This window comes from Pantherophis guttatus, chromosome 7 (assembly GCF_059756535.1).
Source record: "Pantherophis guttatus breed Tessera chromosome 7, ASM5975653v1, whole genome shotgun sequence".
NCBI classification, from domain to species: Eukaryota; Metazoa; Chordata; class Lepidosauria; order Squamata; family Colubridae; genus Pantherophis; species Pantherophis guttatus.
In genome coordinates, this window is record NC_142069.1 from 3479778 (window position 1) to 3495658 (window position 15881).

The 15881-nt window shown below is 40.6% G+C and overlaps 1 protein-coding gene across 8 annotated transcripts in view; it reads right to left on the reverse strand.

Annotated features, from left to right (window-relative positions):
* Window positions 1–15881, reverse strand: part of LOC117658814 (uncharacterized) — a 131485-nt gene that overhangs the window by 85947 nt on the left and 29657 nt on the right. For all 8 annotated transcript variants that reach the window (XM_087873560.1, XM_087873558.1, XM_087873555.1 and 5 more), the window contains 10 exons: window positions 14906–14965; window positions 13279–13314; window positions 11778–11822; window positions 11174–11209; window positions 10401–10436; window positions 6475–6510; window positions 5098–5130; window positions 4146–4217; window positions 882–941; window positions 65–100 (listed from right to left, as the gene is read on the reverse strand). In XM_087873560.1, the coding sequence (XP_087729686.1) occupies window positions 65–100; window positions 882–941; window positions 4146–4217; window positions 5098–5130; window positions 6475–6510; window positions 10401–10436; window positions 11174–11209; window positions 11778–11822; window positions 13279–13314; window positions 14906–14965 (450 nt within the window). The remainder of the gene's footprint in view (window positions 1–64; window positions 101–881; window positions 942–4145; window positions 4218–5097; window positions 5131–6474; window positions 6511–10400; window positions 10437–11173; window positions 11210–11777; window positions 11823–13278; window positions 13315–14905; window positions 14966–15881) is intronic.

Below are 15881 nucleotides of genomic sequence, written 5' to 3' on the forward strand. Positions count from 1 at the left end.
ATGATGCCCCAAGACACGATTACACAAGAAATTTTCATGGTGCACAAATCATCCACAGACTCACCTTTTGCCCTGGCTTGCCAGATAAACCAACATTCCCCTGCAAAAATTGGAAACAAAATTAGCTGGACAGTTAAATACCGTAGCAGATGTGCTCAGTATAATCCCTGCTAAGTATTCTGCAGAGAAGAATGCGAGACCAACAACAGAGGTTGCAGAAGATACTTGCAGAGCAGTGCTTCTCTACCTCAACAAGTTTAAGATGGGTGGACTTCAACTCCCAGAATTCTCCAGTCAGCCTGCTTTAAGATGGGTGAATTATAACTCCCAGAATTCCCTACCAGCCTACTTTAAGATGGGTGGACGTCAACTCCCAGAATTCCCCAGTCAAGCATGTTTTAAGATGGGTGGACTTCAACTCCCAGAATTCCCCAGTCAAGCATGTTCTAAGATGGGTGGACTTCAACTCCCAGAATTCCCCAGTCAAGCATGTTTTAAGATGGGTGGACTTCAACTCCCAGAATCCCCCATCCAACATGCTTTAAGATGGGTGGACTTCAACTCCCAGAATCCCCCATCCAACATGTTTTAAGATGGGTGGACTTCAACTCCCAGAATCCCCCATCCAACATGTTTTAAGATGGGTGGACTTCAACTCCCAGAATCCCCCATCCAACATGTTTTAAGATGGGTGGACTTCAACTCCCAGAATCCCCCATCCAACATGTTTTAAGATGGGTGGACTTCAACTCCCAGAATCCCCCATCCAACATGCTTTAAGATGGGTGGACTTCAACTCCCAGAATCCCCCTTCTTTCTCCTCCTTATTTTCATACTGTTCTTTTCCCAAAAGAAGGACCTCATCCTGTTTTCCAACTCACTCTTTCTCCCGGTTCACCTTTCAATCCCAGTTGACCGGGAATCCCAAATCCGGGGCTTCCCTGTAGAGAGGAAATAAAAAAAAAATGAAGGTTATTTCCGGAAGCTTGCTAACCTTTGAAGGTAGTCCAGACAGGAAACCCCTGGTCCAAGAGTGCTAATACTACCTATATTGCAGGGTTACCTGTAAAAGAAGTTTGAACACACCTCTCTTTTATTTTTACTTTGCACAGAACTGAGGATGTCCTTTGGGAGAAGTTTCCTCCATCCCCGTTCCTTCTGAGCTACCTTTATCTACCTTTGTTATCTACTCTTACTTTTGTTTGGAACTAAGGAGACATTTCCTGACAGTGAGAGCAATTAACCTGTGGAACTCCTTGCCTCCAGAAGTTGTGGGTGCTCCAACATTGGTGGTTTTTAAGAAGTGGTTGGACGGTCATTTGACTGGGATGGTAGAGGGTCTCCTGCCTTAAGTTGAGGATGGAACTAGAAGACCTCCAAAGACCCTTCCAGCCCTATGATTCATTCTTTCTTTCTTTCTTTCTTTCTTTCTTTCTTTCTTTCTTTCTTTCTTTCTTTCTTTCTTTCTTTCTTTCTTTCTTTCTTTCCTTCCTTCTTTCTTCCTTCCTTCCTACCTTCCTTCCTTCTTTCCTTCTATCATTTATCCATCTTATCTATCATCTACCATCTACCATCTATAATCTATCATCTATCTATCTATCTATATCTATCTTATCTATCATCTATCATCTATCTATCATCTATCTATCATCTATCATCTATCTATCATCTATCTATCATCTATCTATCATCTATCTATCATCTATCTATCATCTATCTATCTATCTATCTATCATCTATCATCTATCTATCATCTATCTATCATCTATCTATCATCTATCTATCATCTATCATCTATCTATCTATCTATCTATCTATCTATCTATCTATCTATATCTATCTTATCTATCTTATCTATCTATCATCTATCTATCATCTATCTATCTATCATCTATCATCTATCATCTATCATCTATCATCTATCTATCATCTATCTATCTATCTATCTATCTATCTATATCTATCTTATCTATCTTATCTATCATCTATCATCTATCATCTATCATCTATCTATCATCTATCTATCTATCTATCATCTATCTATCATCTATCTATCATCTATCATCTATCTATCTATCTATCTATCTATCTATATCTATCTTATCTATCTTATCTATCTATCATCTATCTATCATCTATCTATCTATCATCTATCATCTATCATCTATCATCTATCATCTATCTATCATCTATCTATCTATCTATCTATCTATATCTATCTTATCTATCTTATCTATCATCTATCTATCTATCTATCATCTATCTATCTATCATCTATCATCTATCTATCTATCTATCTATCTATCTATCTATATCTATCTTATCTATCTATCTATCATCTATCTATCATCTATCTATCATCTATCTATCTATCTATCATCTATCTATATCTATCTTATCTATCTTATCTATCTATCATCTATCTATCATCTATCTATCTATCATCTATCATCTATCATCTATCATCTATCATCTATCTATCTATCTATCTATCTATCTATCTATCTATCTATATCTATCTTATCTATCTTAGCTATCATCTATCTATCTATCTATCATCTATCTATCTATCTATCTATCTATCTATCTATCTATCTATCTATATCTATCTTATCTATCTATCATCTATCTATCTATCTATCTATCTATCTATCTATCTATCTATATCTATCTATCTATCTATCTATCTATCTATCTATATCTATCGTATCTATATTGAAGGAGAGCCCCTCATATGGTGTATCCTAACAGTATGTATCTTAAAGGCCTTGCTTTTATATCATTTATAGCGCATCTATAAATGTATTGCCCTTTCTCCTACATCTGTACTCCTAGAAGGGAACTTGACATTTGTAGCAATCTGTCGTAACTATAATGTTGTAACCATTGTAATTGTGTAACTGGCACGTATTGTATACCCATATACTTCTGCTTTTGTACTTTTCCAGGTTACTTCTGTATTTGTACTTTTCCAGTTTAACTATCTGTATGTATGCATATTGAGGAACTGAAAGTATGCTATGATCATGAAACCTATAAAACCTGCCTCAGGGCGTTGCTCGGGGCTCAGTATTTGTCAGGTTACTGCACTGGGCCTATTGCTAGCAATATTCAATAAAAGCCTGTTTTCTCTGGATCTCTGTGGTCTTGTCTCCTGACTAATTTGGGATTAGTAAATCCCGCTTCAATATCATCTATCTATCATCTATCTATCTATCTATATCTATCTTATCTATCTATCATCTATCTATCTATCATCTATCTGTCTATATCTATCATCTATCTATCTATCTATCTATCTATCTATCTATCTATCTATCTATCTATACCTATCTTAGCTATCATCTATCATCTATCATCTATTTATCTATCATCTATCATCTATCTATCATCTATCTATCAATCTATCTATCTATCTATCTATCTATGTATCTATCTATCTATCTATCTATCATCTATCTATCTATCTATCTATCTATCTATCTATCTATCTATCTATCATCTATCTATCATCTATCTATCAATCTATCTATCTATCTATCTATCTATGTATCTATCTATCATCTATCTATCAATCTATCTATCTATCTATCTATCTATGTATCTATCTATCTATCTATCTATCATCTATCTATCCATCCAGATACATAGATAGATAGATATTGATTGATTGATTGATAGAAAATCAATTGATCGATATGGTAGATGGAGATGAAAGATGATAGATAGATAGATAGATAGATAGGGTTAATAGATGATACAAAGATAATCAGTGGTGGGATTCAGGTAATTTAACAACCGGTTCTCTGCCCTAATGATTTCTTCCAACAACCAGTTTGCCAAACTGCTCAGAAAGTTAACAACCGGTTCTCCCGAAGTGGTGCGAACCGGCTGAATCCCACCACTGAAGATAATATAGATACATACTGTAATAGATAATAGAAAGATAGATAATAGATGAGAGAGAGCAGAGAGAGCAGAGATATAGAATAAAAATATTTTGCCACTTAACACTCTCTAAATTTACATCCGATTATGTTGTATCTTCAAAGTGACTTGGCTGCTTTGATCACCACAAAGTTAAATTTGGCAAAACTTTGTTATGAAACACGGCCTATCAGTAATGATAAAATATCATCTTTTACCTTTTCACCTTTTTCTCCTTCTTCCCCCTGGTGGCCTTTTGGTCCTGGAAGTCCCACCGGCCCAATTTCCCCCTAGACACGGGAACAAGATGGAAATTTGTGAGCCGTTAGTCTCAAATTCTGCAAATTTCTCTGCAAATCATATTCCTAAGAGAACCATTTTTCCCAGCCAAATGAAGTGACCCAACTTAATTTATATCTCCTGGCTGACAAAAGTTTTCTTCAAATTTTAGACCTTTCTGAACATTACAAATTAAGCCTGGAATTATTATTATTTTTTAAAAAAAACGTGCCTTCCAAAATTGTGTATATTATGGGGAAATGCATCCAGAAATAAATGCAAATATTGGGACGGTAACTAATCCAGATGGTCCTTTTTTTTTAAGGTCTACAAAAACAATAGTAGTTCTCCACTTATGACCACAATTGAACCCAAAACTTAAGTGGCTCAGTGAGAAATTTGTTCCGTGAGTTTTGTCCCATTTCACAATTTTTTTCCCCATATTTCTTGCCACCTTGGTTAAGTGAGTTACGGCAGATCTTAAATTAACAACATGGTTGTAAAATGAATCTGGTTTCCCTGTTGAGTTTGCTTGTCAGATGGTCGCAAAAGGGGATTGCGTGACCCCGGGACACTGGAACCGTCATAAATCTGAGTCGGTTGTCAAACGGCTGAATTTTGATCATGTGACCGTGGGGAATGCTGCAACGGTCGTAACTGTGAAAAATGGACCTAAGTCACATTTTTTCCCTGGTGATGTTGTAACTTTGAATGGTCGCTAAATGAACTGTTCTGAGTTCGAGGTCTACCTATAGTGACAAAAGCTCTCCTTTAATTGTCTTGATCTATCTAAAACCTTCTTGAGATGTTCTCCAGTTCCATGATCTTCTTCTTTGGGGTTCTGTTAATGCCTTTCCATTTTTGGCTTCCTGAGTAGATGTCTCTACTTACTCGTACACCTTTCTTCCCTGGAGGTCCCACCACCTAGGAACAAAGAGATCAAGTCAGCATCTTGTAATCCGGTCAAAACCCCAATTATATTGGCTGAAACTATGTGATCGGGCGTGATAAATTGACACTTACACCTTAAACTTAATGTAGAATGTGTAACTTTGTAGCATCAGAACGTGTTAATATAAGGCAAGTGGCAGTTGGAACAGAGTTATTTTCAGGCAGGGAAGAGGAATAGAATGTCTAACTAATTAGCATCAGAGCATGTTATAATAATATAGGAAATACTAATGGTCTGATGGTCATTTTGAAAAATCCTTTCTTAATGAGCACCTAGAAGCCAAGAGGAACATACATGGCAAATTTCAAGTTTGTAGGCTTTACGGTTCTGGAGATTTCATGATTATAGCATGAGCGGTTTTCACTTTTATATATATAAATATACAGTAGTGGCCAAAATTGTGGAAACCTTTTGGGAAAAGCGTATTTTCTAAAACTAGCTAATAACACCACCTTTTTTTTGGAGTAGCACCATAAAATTATATATCAATGGAAAGATAATTTGATCAAGAATGTAATGCAGTAACTTTTATGAAGAATTTGCTATTAGAATAGCAGTTACAGTATAAAGAAGAAAAGGGAAACACGTAGAAAAAAATGAGACATACAAAAAATATCACTGTAGAAAAACAAGATATACAAAAATGATCCCCATGTCATTTAATTCTTAGTTGGGTAACCTTTAGCATGAATTATGGCCTCACAACGTCTTCCCATGGAGTGAACCAAGTCTTTGAGTTCTGCAGCTGTTATAATGTGAAACCAAGATTAAATGATGGCTTCTATTAACTAGGTTTTATTGCTGGGTCGCTTCTGACTAACCAGGAGTAGGCTCCATAGATTTTCCATTGGGTGAAGATCTGGGCTGTTCCCAGGCCATTCCAGCAGTGGAATAGGATTATCTTGAAACACCCCAAAAAAATAAAATAAATGGTATTATTAGCCATCAAACCTCAAAAATACACTTTTTCCAAAAGGTTTCCACAATTTTGGCCACTACTGTCTATATATTATTTATACATTTTTCTTTAACATACATAAGTCCTTAATAAACAATGTATTGTCTGGATCACTTTACTTGTACATAATAATAGAACTTTTGTAAATCTCTACAGGTAGTCCTCAATTTACAATAACTTGTTTAAGGACCGTTCCCTTTTTTGCAGTGCCATTGTAACTGAATGGTCACTAAATGAATGATGATACAGTAAGTCAAGGACAACCTCTATCCCCAGACAAAGGCTTTGCATTCATTTAAAATTAGCTCAGACCCCCGAAAGGCATTTCGGCTGAGACCACAATAAAAATGAGATTTACCCCCATGGCTGGAGCACCGGGAAATCCTTGAATGCCCTAAAAAGAAAGAGAAAAAGTCAATATGAGAAAAAAAAAAGGGGGGGTATTATAAGAGCGTGCATTTGTGCATAAATATATATCTACTGATAGAAGAGAACGTATATAGCTCAGGGATGAACTTGGGGCTCTCCGAGCTTGGCTGTTTTCTTGCAGACGTTTCGTGACCCAACTAGGGAACATCATCAGTGCTAGATGGGAGTGGGGTTTGCAGAGGGAGGAGGAGAAGGGGAAGAAGAAGGAATGGAGGAGAAGGAGGAGGAGGAGGAGGAGGAGGAAGAGAAGAAATGTGGGCTCCTTGGTGCTCTCTGAGCTTGGTGGTTTTCTTGGAGACGTTTCATGACCCAACTAGCTAACATCATCAGTGCTGGAAGGGAGTGGGGTTTGCAGAGTGGAATAGAAGGAGGAGGAGGAGGAGGAGGAGGAGGAGGAGGAGGAGGAGGAGGAGGAGGAGGAGGAGGAGGAGGAGGAGGAGAACAATGTGGAGTCCTTGGTGTGTTCTCTGAACTTGGTTCTTTTCTTGCAGACATTTCAGGACCCAACTAGTTAACAGCATCAATGCTAGAAGGGAAAGGGGTTTGTAGAGTAGAAGACAAGGGGGGGGAGGAGGAGGAGGAGGAGGAGGAACATCCAGTTGCCAAGCATCTGAATTTTGATCAAGTGACTATGACAATCTTGCAATGGTCGTAAGGGTGAATAATGGTTAAAAGTCACTTTTTTCCAGTGGGCTGTTGTAACTTTTGTCGCTAAACAAATGGTTGTAAGTCAAGGACTACCTGTAGAACGACATGGCACCGCACAAATGACTCAGTTTGCAGGATCCAGGGAAGGAGAGACCAACCCCTCTGTATTACTGATTCCATTGTCAAATTGTGTTCTGACCCCGACTCCCGAGCCTGTCCTAACAGAGGAAGAGGACTCAGAAGGTGATGGGGAGGAACTGACAAGGCCTCCCTCTCCAGGACCCTCCTCTCTGGCAATGCCTCAGAGGTTCCATCCGAAGGCCAGGAGGAACAGCCTGGGATGTGCCAGGAGGAAGGCATATCGGAGCACCCATTGATAGGGAGCGAAGAGGATGAATCCTGGCTTGATCCCAGGCAGCGTCGGAGGGAGAAGCATGCGCAGCAACGGAAGAGGCGTGGGAGGGCCAGAGATTGAGCTGAGTCACGGAGCCACGCCCCACCCGGAATAAAAGTGTGGGGGGGATTGCTCTTCAGGCTTTGTGACGGACAAAGTTAAACCCTGAAAGTCACATCGTGATCTCTGAAATTCGGCTTGGATATATTTTGGACCGACCATTGACTAAACTCTTGTCTGGTGGATAATTTGTTGCTCCTGGAACGGACTGAAGATAAGTCCTCTTCTGCTTTATGGGAGTGAAAACGGTCTTGGCAGGCATTCGGCAGTTTGCGGCCAAAACCTTGGTCTGCCAAGAATCCTAATCTGTTTACCTAATAAAATATTGGCAGGCGTGCTTGGTATTACGCTTGCCTGTGTGAGGAAGGGGGACAGAACAAACTGGTTTTATCGTTGAGCATTTCTGCCAGCAACCAGGATCTGCCCTCCTGTGACTTAATTCCATTACAGGTAGTCCTCGACTTACAACCGTTCATTTAGTGACCGTCCGAAGTTACAATGCCACTGGAAAAAAGTGACTTCACACTTACGACTGTTGCAGCCTCCCTGTGGTTACATGATCAAAATTGAGATGCTTAACAACTGGTTCATATTTACGACAGTCACAGAGTCCCGGGGTCACCTGATCCCCTTTTTGCGACCTTCTGACAAGCAAAGTCCATGGGGGAAGGTTTTTTTTTTTTTTTAGGTTTTATTTGATTTATATACCGCCCTACTCCCGAAGGACTCAGGGCGGTGAACAGCCACAAGATAAAACACATAAATACAAAATTTAAAAGCAAAATAAAACCGAATTAAACAATTTGGCCCAAGACAAATTCAAAACACCCCAATAATTAAAAACAGATTAAAATTTACATTTTAAAAGGGAAAAAGGGAAAGTCAGATTCACTTAACAACCATGCTACTCACTTAACAACTGCAATGATTCACATAACAACTTTGGCTAGAAAGGTTGTAAAATGGGGCAAAACTCATTGTGTCTCACTTAACAATATACATTTTGGGCTCAGTTGTGGTCGTAAGTCGAGGACCACCTGTATTTCATATTCAATGCATATTCAGGAAGGGTAGAAAACAAAGCAAGCCACATCCCAACTTTTAAAAAAAATACACTTCCGCCTTTTGTTTTGAACTTGGCACTGAAAGCCAGAGAAAAATTTCTCTCAACTTTCTTGAACTTTCACATCAGACTTTGCTCTCTTAGCTGTTCGGCCCGGAGTGGAATGACTCAATTTATGGCTAATAGAAATATAATAGCAAGAAGTCAGAGAACCGAAGCTAAATGAGGGATGAATGAACCACGATGGCTTTTTCGTGAATATTAGAAATTCATTATCGACTAATGGCAGTGTTAAAGCAACAGGCTGGAACATTAAATCTAAGCGAACGATCAATTAAGAGTGATGTTGTGGACTAGCGGGGACATGATAGCATCTTCTAATCTTTGAGGGGCTGCAACAAAGAAGAGGGGGGGGGGGTCAAATGATTCTCCAAAGCACCAGAAGGCAGGACAAGAAGCAACGGATGGAAACTAATCAAGGAGAGAAGCAACCTGGAACTAAGGAGGAATTTTATGACAGGGAGAACAATCAATCGGTGGAACAACTTGCCTCCAGAAGTTGTGGGTGTTTCATCACTGGAGATTTTTAACAATGTTCTGTCCCTGTTCCACTCACGCACCCCCACAGACGGCCCGGAGTTAATAAGCCACACGACAAAGTTCTTTGAAGATAAAGCTGGCAGCAACCCAGTGGCTAGCTGCCAATTCAGACTTTACTCACAGAAAACAAAGATTAGACTGCCAGCATTCCGATAAAACAGGCAGAGTGTCAACAATACAAGGATTAATCCAAATGCAGTCCGATAAAGCAGGCAAAGTCCAGTAACACAGAGATCATGGATTATTTCTAGTTTTTGCTCGTCACAAACTGAACCGGCCACCACACCCACATTTATACCCTGTGGGGTGTGGTCCAGTGACTCAGCTAATCTCTGGCACGCCTTCCCCTCTGCTGCGCACGCTTCTCCCTGCGCCTCTGGCGAGGGTCCAGCCAGCACTTATCTACTCCGTCGCTGTCCACCTGTGGCTGTGGGGACGTGCTTGGCTCTGAGCCTATCTTTTGGTCTTCGGTGTCCTCCGGAGGCATTGCCAGAGAGGAGGGTCCTGGAGAGGGAGGCCTTGCCAACTCCTCTCCCTCACTCTCAGAGTCTGCATCTGTCGATAGCCCAGGCTCAGGCAACGGAGCCACAACAAGGAAGAAGACTGGACAACCATTTGTCTGAAATGTTTTAGGGTCTCCTGCCTGAGGAGGGGGTTGGACTAGTAGACCTCCAAGGTCCCTTCCCACTTTGTTATTCTGTTACCAAGCAGGTACTGGAGCACGTGACACCCGATATGTCTCTGGAAAGCACTGATTCTCACTTACTTTGGCCATCTCACGCATGGAAATTAAGCGGAGGAAGCAATTATGCTTTTCAAGAGTCAGTGGTAAAAGGAAACCAGGATATCAAAGAATACAACAACTCAAAGAAGTAGGGTTGGACTAAATGACCTACAAAGTCCCTTCCAACTCTCTTACACTGTTATTATTCTGTTTTTAAGTAATATAAGATTGGAAGATATGGCCCAGTGAATCACCCGAGAGTCGGACACGGCTGAACGGATAACATAATCATCATCGGATACGATATTATTCTATTAGTGAAGAGACAGTTTGTTCTATTCATTATTATTATTATTTTTTACTTACTTGGTCTCCTTTTGGTCCCTCAGGGCCTAAGAGTCCCTAATAATATAATAATAGCAGTAATAATTATTATGATTTGAAAGCCACCGGCATTGACGCAATCACCATCAGTCAATTGCAAAAGGCAGCTTGGCTTGCAACAGCTTAAATCCTGCTGTGAATCGTTTAACACAGGGATGGGCAATTCATTTTCCCAGTGAAACTGTTGTGGAGGGCAGAACAATAGGGTTGTGATTCTGTGAAGGTCTGTAGGCATGCACACACATCAAATCTTAACCCAACAACAACCCTTGGAAGTACAGTGGTCTAAAGCACCCTGTTATTAAAACCAGCTGCCTGCAATTACTGCTGGTTCGAATCTCGCCAGGCTCAAGGTTGACTCAGCTTTCCATCCTTTCAAAGGAAGGTGAAATGAGGACCCAGATTGTGGGGGCAATAAGCTGACTTTGTATAAATATACAAAAGGATGAAGGCTATTGCTTAGCGCATTGTAAGCCGCCCTGAGTCTCCGGAGAAGGGCGGCATATAAATCAAATTTAAAAACAAACAAAAAACCAAACAAAAAAACCAAAAGATGTTTCCCATCGGAGTCACCCCCTTCCCTGCAACAGATCCATCTTTCACATCAAATACAAGTTGTTGTGTGAAGCTACAATTTGCATTCATGAATGGGGGGACGCAGCTAATGTCACGATGAAAATATGGTGCAGGCAGGGGTTATAGTGAGTCACGACGAGATTTAAATTCCCCTCAGAAAAGCATAAAATGCACCTCACCTTTTCTCCCTTGATCCCATCTTGTCCCCTTTTTCCCTGGATTAAAAAAAGAAAGAAAAAGAATAAATGCCATTTTTATGGTAAATCTGCAGAGTGGAGTAAATCAGTAAACGTTTGATTTTCATATTGTTAGTCCTCACTTAGTGACAACAATTGGGGCTATCAACTCCGTCGCTTAGTGGAATATCGTATGACCCTGATGGACTTATGGCCTCACTTCCCCTTCCCCAGAAAGAGACTGTGAATTCTAGTTCTGCCTTGGATGAAAGCCAGCTGGGTTGTTTGAGGTCAATCACCAGGGGATAGTGAGTTCTAGTCCTGCCTTATGTATGAAAACCAACTGGGTGACTTTGGGCCAAACACCAGGAGACGGTGAGTTCTAGTCCTGCCTAATGTATGAAAGCCAGCTGGGTGACTTTGGGTCAAACACCAGGAGACGGTGAGTTCTAGTCCTGCCTAATGTATGAAAGCCAGCTGGGTGATTTTGGGCTGATCAGTGGATATATTCACTGCCTTGAGTTATTTATAAAAAATAATAAAAATAAAAATAAAGGCAGGATGTAAACAGACAAAGGAGCCAAGAAATCTTTGCGGCTGTTCTTACCCTTAAGCCAGGGGGTCCTTCTTCCCCAGGAAATCCTTGCTCCCCCTAAAGAGAAAGCCAGAATCAATTCAGGAGAAATTTCTGCTAGAAAAACAGAACTAAGCATAACAACAAAGATTTGGGTGAATTAAAAATAATTCAAAACAATTTTAAGATGATTAAAATAATAATTCAGCTAATTAAAAATAATTCAACTTTTTAAAAAAAGTTAAGACTATTTGTAGCAACTTTTCGCCCAGTGTCTTTTGTTTACACACACACACACACATAAGCGGCTATTTCCTTAGGTGGGAATACAGTACAGGTAGTCCTCGATTTACAACCGGTCTCATTTAGCGACCACTGGAAGTTACCACAGACTCCAAAAGAAGTACTTATCACACATACACGCAAACCACAGGTGGGTTTTCAGCAGGTTCTGACCAGTTCTGGAGAACCGGTAGCGGAAATTTTGAGTAGTTTGGAGAACCGGTAGTAAAAATTCTGGATGGCCACGCCCCCATCTATTCTCTGCCTCCTGAGTCCCAGCTGATTGGGAGGAAATGGGGATTTTGCAGTATCCTTCCCCTGGAGTGGGGAGGAAATGGAGATTTTACAGTATCTTTCCCCTGGAGTGAGAAGGGAATGGTGATTTTATAGTATCCTTCCCCTGGATTAGGGAGGAAATGGAGATTTTACAGTATCTTTCCCCTGGAGTGAGAAGGGAATGGTGATTTTATAGTATCCTTCCCCTGGATTAGGGAGGAAATGGAGATTTTAGAGTATCCTTCCCCTGGAGTGGGGAGGGAATGGAGATTTTACAGTATTTTTCTCCTGGAGTGGGGAGGGAATGGAGATTTACAGTATCCTTTCCCTGCCATGCCCACCAAGCCACGCCCACCAAGACACACCCACAGAACGGTAGTAAAAAAATTTGAAACCCATCACTGATGCAAAACGCATTTTGTTTTATATACTTTTTTTCTTTTTGTATTGTAATTTTCTTTTTTTGTTTGTTTGTTTTCGTATTGTAATTTTTTTCCTCCCCCCCCCGTTTAATTCTGTATTTTAACCTTGGAAATAATAATAATAAAAATAAATAAAAAAAGAGGTAATGCAATGATGCAATTCCAAAGTTCTGATGGACAAGCCTGTTTTCGGCCAAAAACCTTGCTGGGCTAAAATGGCTTCCCTTAATGACGGCAGCGTTGGCTTAACAACCATAGCATTCGCTTAATGACCGCTGCCATAAAATCAGGCATGGTCGTATGATTCCTTAACATGACTTAACTGCAACGCTGTGATTAATTTCAGTCGTAAGTCGAGGACTACCTGTATGGAGTATCCAAAATTATTCAGAGCCAGAGAAGAAGAGAAGTTACTTTCTTTCTGTGTATTTTAATTGAATTTTAATTTTAAATTTGGATCGTCTCGTAAAGCCGTCAGCAGAAAATCCTCAGGCTTTTGCTGAAGGTATCTTTAATTTTGAAATATGAACGGAAAACCATCTTTCAAAACTTACTTTTGGCCCCTGGAGTCCTGGATGCCCCATAATTCCCTGCGATGGGACATAAAGAAGACAATTATTGCATCCTATCAAATGTTTATTTATTAATTTTGCAGCCTTTCTTCCCCCAAAGCTCCCCATTTGGGCTCAAAAATCAACATTTCCTTTTTCTTAAGATTCGCTTTCTTTCATTTTTGGTGTTCCATTTAGAAAGAAGTTAGCACCCACCCCTCTCCTAGGAAAATGAGATATTTTAGGAAATATTAAAAAGGGCAGAATATTTCCCTTAAAAGGGAGGCAGAAACTCAGCCCCCACTCCCACACACCTTTGTCAATGGGCCATTAAGGCCTGGACTAGTCTATTCTACATAACAAAGATCTACCTCCTTCAGGCAGAGCCATAGTAGGAATTGCCCAAAGCCCTTTCATTACATCATCACCCAGCAAGGCTCAACCAAGCCTTGGACAAAGACAACCTACAAAGTTACCCCTGCATGACCCCATGGGAGTCTGACATCCAATCAGAATACAAGCTCAAATTCAAAGCCCAACAGAGGGCATAAAACTCAGGCATTCTCAGCATCTCTGCCCTTTGTGCCCAGGATCTCCAAGGCATGTGATCCTGTCCACCATTAAACCATCATTCCAAGCAACTTCCATGAATCCAGTGTCTTTTCCCCCACTTGGAACTGAACCCAGAAGGATATTTCTTCCAACAGAGAGAAAGGGGAATTTATTTTGGTTACGGACTTCTACGCTAGTTTTTTTTTTCCGTTTGTTTTTTGCAGAGAGGTGACAGCAAAGATATACCAAGAAATATTTAAAAATTGAGTGAAAGGAAAGGAAAGGAGAAGAGAGGAAAGGAAAGGCCAAGGCAAGGAAGGGAGGATGAAAGGAGAAGGGAAAAGGAAGGCAATGCAAGAAAAAAAGAAAAAGAAAATTCACTTTTAAAAAGCGGAAGGGGATAGGATTAATTTTTCTTGAAGGGCTGAATTGTCTCAGCATCAACTGTTTGACCTTGAGCAAGCTTAGAAGCTAAGCAGGGTCAGACCAGGCTGGTATCTGGATGGGAGACTACAACTATAATCCTTGATTTACAACCGCAATTGAGCCCAAAATTTCTGTTGCTAAGCGTGACGGTGATTAAAAGAGGTGGCTTTTTTTTTCTTTGGCCCTGTTTTACGATCTTTCTAACCACCGTTGTTAAGTGAACCACTGCAGCGGTTACATTAGTCACAAGGTTGTTAAGCGAATCTGGCTTTATCTGCTTAGTCGCAAAAGGGGATCATGTGACCCCGGGGACATTGCAACCGTCATAAGTACATGCCAGTTGCCAAGCATCTAAATTTGGATCATGTGACTGTGGGAATGCTGCAACGGTCATAAGCGTGAAAAACAGTCATAAGTCCCTTTTCTCAGTGCCGTTGTAACTTTGAACGGTCGCTAAACGAATGGTTGTAAGTCAAGGACTAGCTGTACTGGTTGTTCATTGTTCTTTGAGGTCAGCGACGGATGGGCTCCAGATGTTTAATATTCTGTAATCCGTCAAAAGATATTTCTGTTTGTATTATTATTACAATCTGTAGGTATTATTTTGAACCCATAATTAAAGAACAAACTTTATGACAGAATCAACGCCTACCTTATCTCCTTCGTTTCCCTTTAACCCTGGCATCCCCATCAGTCCGATTCCAACCTCGCCCTAAAATGGAAGTAGTGAAGATTTTATTTATTTATTTATTTATTTATTTATTTATTTATTTATTTATTTATTTATTTATTTATTTATTTATTTATTTATTTATTTATTTATTTATTTATTTATTTATTTATTTATTTAAATTTTTATACCGCCCTTCTCCCGAGGGACTCAGGGCGGTGCACAGCCACAATAAAACACGTCAATCCATACAATTTAAAAACAATTTAAAACTTATTAAATAATTTGGCCTTATATTTAAAAAACTAAAATACCCATTAAAATTCGTTATTAAGCCAGCCCAGCCTGTTGAAACAGTAAAGTCCTAAGGGCATGGTGAAAGGTACGTAGGTCAAGGATCATACGAATCTCCGGGGGCAATTCATTCCACCTGCCCCCACAGAGAAGGCTCTCCCCCTGGGGGCCGCCAGTCAACATTGTTTGGCCCACGGCACCCGGAGGAGCCCCACTCTATGAGAGCGTACCGGCCGGTGGGAGGCTATTGGTGGTAGTAGGTGGTCCCGTAGGTAACCAGGTCCTAAGCCATGGAGCGCTCTAAAGGTGGTAACCAAAATCTTGAAGCGCACCTGGAAGGCCACCGGGAGCCAGTGCAGTTCGTGCAGGAGAGGCGTTACATGGGAGCGCCATGTCGCTCCCATCACCACCCGTGCGGCCGCACTCTGCGCCAGTTGGAGCCTCTGGATGCTCCTCAAGGGGAGCCCCATGTAGAGAGCGTTACAATAGTCCAGGCGGGAAGTGACGAGCGCCTGAGTGACTGTGCGTAAGGAGTCCCGATCCAGAAAGGGACGCAACTGGCGAATCAGGCGAACCTGATGAAAAATCCTCCCGGTCACGGCCGTCAAATGCTCTTCTAAAGACAGCCGTGAATCCAGGAGGACGCCCAAGTTGCGAGCCCTCT